The 5,298-nt window shown below is 44.5% G+C and overlaps 1 protein-coding gene across 1 annotated transcript; it reads left to right on the top strand.

Moving 5' to 3' along the window:
* Nucleotides 1-3,788: 3,788 nt before the first annotated feature.
* Nucleotides 3,789-4,753, top strand: LOC144894582 (claudin-4-like). Its single transcript, XM_078787843.1, has one exon. The coding sequence runs from the start codon at nucleotides 3,878-3,880 to the stop codon at nucleotides 4,520-4,522; it is 645 nt and encodes a 214-aa protein (XP_078643969.1). The 5' UTR covers nucleotides 3,789-3,877; the 3' UTR covers nucleotides 4,523-4,753.
* The last annotated feature ends 545 nt before the right edge of the window (nucleotides 4,754-5,298 follow it).

Raw genomic sequence — 5,298 nt, 5'->3', positions numbered from 1 at the left:
TTTGTTTTCATGGTGACAATCATTGATGACATTAACTCGACATACACGCACATTTGAGGAAATGGCAATTAAACAAAGAAGCTGTGGTTCGTGCCTGATTTCGACTACTTCCACGTTGGCTCAATGTGAAGTAGGTCACATGTCAAAGTTTACACAATGTCTTAGGTTGACACACTTTCATCTTATACGTGCAATCGCAATCGCACATTAATTTAGGCCACACAGCCACACACACACGCAACGGCTCATCTCCATGCTAGCCGTAAGCTAGCCTCGCTAAGAAGTGATAAGATAAAAACAGATAGAAGGCCATTCACCGCCGATGATCATCGTCTTTTGGAGGGAAACAATTGACCAATGTTTGACACCATAAACAGTCATATATTAATGTTACATTCATATTTTATCGTTTAATGTGAACAGTAGCTTCACAGTAGAAGATAAACCATCGTGTCCAAAAGACATTTGAAGCAAAACTGTGGTATTTTTGTGTCCAAAATATTTATGACTTACTGCCAGAAGTGATAAGTAGTTCTCTCTGTGCTATCTGAGTTGTTTTTAGCCACAGCTGCCTGAAGTCTTAGTTACAAACTGCTACCAACTCTGACGTTTGCTATTTTCATTACAGTACTGGTCAAAAATGTGCACTCACCCTTTCATCAATATTATGAGAACGTGGAGGAGAATGGGGGGTATTCTGCGAAGCGTGTTTAGTGGGTTAGCGTTAGTGTTGAGTGTAAAGCTGGGCTTGCGTGTTCAACGAATGTAGCTATATCACCATGGTAACTTAGGCTAAACTCCTAACCTGGGCCCGACCATGTCCGGACTTTCAGCTTAAAATGGGCCATGAAAGCACCGTTGTTTCACTCTTGAACTCATTTGGCAATGGCGTCACCATTCTTTGAGAACCCAGTGGACATGGGAGCAACAATAATTCCAACAGCACTACAACGGGAGCAACTTTTTTAAGATTCCCTGATTTTCAGCCAAGGGAATACGCTAGATAGATACGCTCTTTTTAAGCAGAGCGTCAGGAATAAAATGCAGTATGCAGATGTAAATCACAGACGTCCTTGTGTGAGTACTCAGCCTGTTGGTCTTTTTAAACTACAATATTTTCTGGAGGAATAACAAAGTCGCCCCAAAACACATCAACGCTACCACCTAGTGGTCATCACGAGGTACTCATCGTGCACTATTGAAAGCCTTGCTTTCAATAAAAATGTTGTTTTATATTGAGATCAGTAAAATATGACAACAATATAGACAAAATGACAAGACAATTGTTGTCTTCCCTCGCTCTATTGGTGGCGGCAGTATTGCTTTTGGCAGTAGTCCTCATAACGCTCCATAATGATTACTTGATCATCTCGGATGGCTTCATTTTTGTGCAGAAGTAGAATAATATAACGCCTATCCCAGCTGTCTTTAGGCGAGAGGCGGGGTACACCCTGGATTGGTGGGGCAATCAATCAAACATATAAAAATAACACTCCACTCCATATGTGTTTCCTCAGCGTGTGAGTGCTCCAGCTCGTAGCCTGGCATGCACATTACAGTGGCGTCCGCACATGAGAGTCATGTTCAAAAATGATCTTGTTTTCAGTGTTTAGAAGCAAGAATGTGGTCATGGAAACACAAACATCAAGAACGGATGAGTTTGTTTTCAGCACACAAACCAGACAAACTATTCCACACAAATAAAGTTGTCTTTACAGGAACAATGATTAACTCCTGACTTGTTGTATTTATGACACGGGAACTCATCCTGCTGTAGGATCTCCTGATTGATAGACGGATAGATGCATGGACTTATGGAGATGGTACTCAAAAGTGAGACACTCGGCCCTCCCTCCTGTTAAAGATAAGAGGTTTCTATTGGGATGGCTTCATTGCACGTCATTATCATAGAAACTGGGAAACATGCAGAATGAAACAAAGCGGTGCCTCGCCTTAGTCTTAGTTATTTATTGTTTGTGTCATTTATCTTGATCAGGATATTCTTCCATGGATGTGGATAAGCACAAAACAACCACATTGTTTGGAATCTTATCTAGGGTGTCCCTAAAGTATATATAGTATATGTATATGTATATATGTGTGCGTGTACATAGACAGAGCAGACAGAGTAAGGCTTCAGAGGACGGTGAAAGCAGCACAGAAGATTGTTGGCTTCCACCTGTTTGACCTACTGCCATGTGGAAGGCGCTACAGATGCGCCAAAGCAAGGACAAACAGACTGGCGAACAGTTTCTTTACGAGAGCTATCACCACCCTGACCTCTCACAGGTAAACACTGACACCTCTTTCATTATCACTGCTGCTGACTACAAACTACCTTACTAGTGTGCAGTCTGCGAATACAGGGAAACGCAAATCCTGTGCAATATACTCTTTTTAGTGAGTTTTATTATTTAGAACAAGCCTCCTTTGTTATTGTTGTTGTTCAAATGTGAGTGCTGACCAATCAGAAGGCTGCTTTCTGGTTATGTTGTGTGGGCGGACTTTACCAAGCAATAAGTGACTTTAAAAGTGGGGTTGGGGGGGTAGATTTAATGGCTGTGTGGACATTTATAGACGCATGAAAGGCTCTTTGTAGGCTGCCTGACGCCACTTTACAACCATACAGTCTTCTTCTCCTTTGTGGCCACAAACACAATGACTAAAGTGTGCTGTGGGCCATAAATGAGCAGGGAGAAAAGGAGAAGGCCGCATCTTCTGCTTCCTGCATGCCGACAGGTGACCTCAGGACATACTTCATGCACCTTTGAGCAGCTGCTGCCGCCACCCTCTGGCCAGGGAAGAGAAGTGCACCCTTTCAAGTTAGATGATGTATGGCTTACTGTGATAGTGACCTTCTTCTTTCATCCTCCATGTGGCCACCCACCACATGTCCAAAAGACGTCTGTTGTCTGCAGCTCTGATGTCGACATGCACAATGGCCTTCATTTGTGGCCGAGGATCTTTCCTTTCAAAGGCCAAACTTTCTTCTTCTCTGTGTTGTCACGCTTGGAACATTTCGTCCTCATGTGTTCCTATCCGACTTGCTTAGTGAAGCATTTAAACGTGTGTAAACAAGACTGAACCTCCAGCAGATCCAGTTTTATTTCTACCAGTGTGTATTCATATTTAAAAAAGAGCAGTGAGTCTATGTCCTGCATTGTCTTTCTGTTAACTTGAAACTGTGACCAAGTTTGACTTTTTGCGTCACAGTCTCAACTGGAATACTTCATGAAGTATACTGTGTACACTGGCTACTTAGTTTACAAGTGCTCAAAAGGACGCATATTGGACAGTGGGGTTCTGTCCCAAATCCATTACAGTTCACGACTACTAGCCCCTCCCCTTCCACCACGTAGCCAAGATGGTGACTGTCGAGGGTGGAAGGTGTCCAGTATTGCACACTCAGCATTTTAAGGGCATTTTAGTCAAACTTCCCAGTGTGAGCTAACTTTGTAGCAATGTCATAGGAAGTGACCATATTTGGTAAAACAGCATTATTTGGAAGAGAATGAGTCACTGAGGATGTCCACCCTAAACCTTAAGGTGAAACCTGAGATGGGGGTGGAGGTGGTGGTGGCATGAGGAGTCTTTGGGGGGGTGGGGGGGTTGGTTAATTGTTAGTGAGAAGTAAAGTGGAGTGCACAGGGTGGTGTTTACACTATTCTAAGTGTGAATTCACAATGAGGTGGCCGGGCAAACAGGTTCTGGCCGACTGGGGGTGGATTCCATGATGGAGAGGCATTGGCACCGCCCCTTTAGAGAGGTGATATGTACCTGCTCTCCTCCAAATCCTCCCCCACTTTGCGAACTCACCCAGCCTGCTACACAGCTCCTCAGAGAAGAAGAAGAACGCGAGGAAGAGTAGAAGGCCGCCATGGTGTCAGCCGGCTTCCAAATCCTGGGCGCCGCCCTCGGAATCATTGGGTGGATCGGGGCCATCGTCGTGTGCGCCCTTCCCATGTGGAAGGTGACGGCCTTCATCGGCAGCAACATCGTCACCTCACAGACGTCGTGGGAGGGCATCTGGATGAGCTGCGTGGTGCAGAGCACAGGTCAGATGCAGTGCAAGGTCTACGACTCCTTGCTGGCGCTCAGCTCAGACCTGCAGGCCGCCCGCGCCCTCATAGTCATCGCCATCGTGGTGGGCATCATGGCCATCCTGCTGTCGGTGGCCGGGGGCAAGTGCACCAACTGCGTAGAAGACCCGACCTCCAAAGCTAAGGTTGAAGTGGCTGCCGGGGCGGCCTTCATCGCCGCTGGCGTCCTCTGCCTGATTCCCGTGTGCTGGACAGCCCACACCATCATCCGAGACTTCTACAACCCGTTGCTTGTCAGCGCCCAAAAGAGGGAGCTGGGCGCGGCGCTCTACATTGGCTGGGGGGCGGCCGCCCTGATGATCATCGGAGGCAGCATGCTGTGCTGCAACTGTCCCCCCAAAGACGAGGGCTCATACGCTGCTCGTTACAAAGCAGCACGCTCCGACGCCTCGGCGCCGGCATCCGGCAAAGACTTTGTGTAGGAGGGAGAGGACGCCATGTTTACTGGGACACTGTGATCCAAGTCCACACCCATGGATGCAGACACCTCACACAGGAAGTTGTTTTTTTTATATATGTATACTTATTTGTACGGATATATTTGTTATTGTTTCTCTTTTGTAAACATGACCTCAACTTTTTGTGGCTTATTTCTTATTGATGTACCATGTAAATAAATATTTTGTTTACAAATCACACAACACCTCTATTTCTTTGCAGACACACACGCACACACACAACAGGTTGCCGTTAATAAAAAGAGGGCAGCAGTGTTTCTTGTTGATCAGGTTTGGGTGCGGCACACACACGTTTCTTTGTTTGCATCACCAGGGTAAAGTGTCTGCTAAATACTTCATGGATGTAACTCCTATGTATCATTTACTACTTTTACACACAAATAAGGTTAAAGTGAAAAATGTCCATATCACTAATACCTTTAACAAGCCACACCATTTTAGAAACGCCTACAAATTCACGACAAAGACGTTATGTATATATTACATTGTTCATAGTAAATGCATTCCTTATTTGAAAACAACTCAACTTGACACATTTTTGTGCTTACTACCACAAATGTACTTTCCATTGAAGTCAAGAACATACTGTAAATAGATTTTCATCACTAATTTCTTCCAAAAGATCAGATGAAAACCTAACCTAATAATATTTTTTAATTGAAACGTTACTAAGATTAAAATTAGAATTTTACAGACAAAACACAATGCAAAATAATTATGGAACTGATTAATTCTTTATC

Source organism: Doryrhamphus excisus, linkage group LG21 (genome assembly GCF_037039965.1).
Source record: "Doryrhamphus excisus strain RoL-2023G ecotype Guam linkage group LG21, RoL_Dexc_Guam_v1.1, whole genome shotgun sequence".
Taxonomy (NCBI): Eukaryota; Metazoa; Chordata; class Actinopteri; order Syngnathiformes; family Syngnathidae; genus Doryrhamphus; species Doryrhamphus excisus.
This window is presented reverse-complemented; position numbering and strand designations above follow the sequence as displayed.

What these genes read in the sequence shown, in the direction of transcription:
- LOC144894582 (XM_078787843.1), top strand. Translation starts at nt 3,878, where the DNA reads ATGGTGTCAGCCGGCTTCCAAATCCTGGGCGCCGCCCTCGGAATCATT.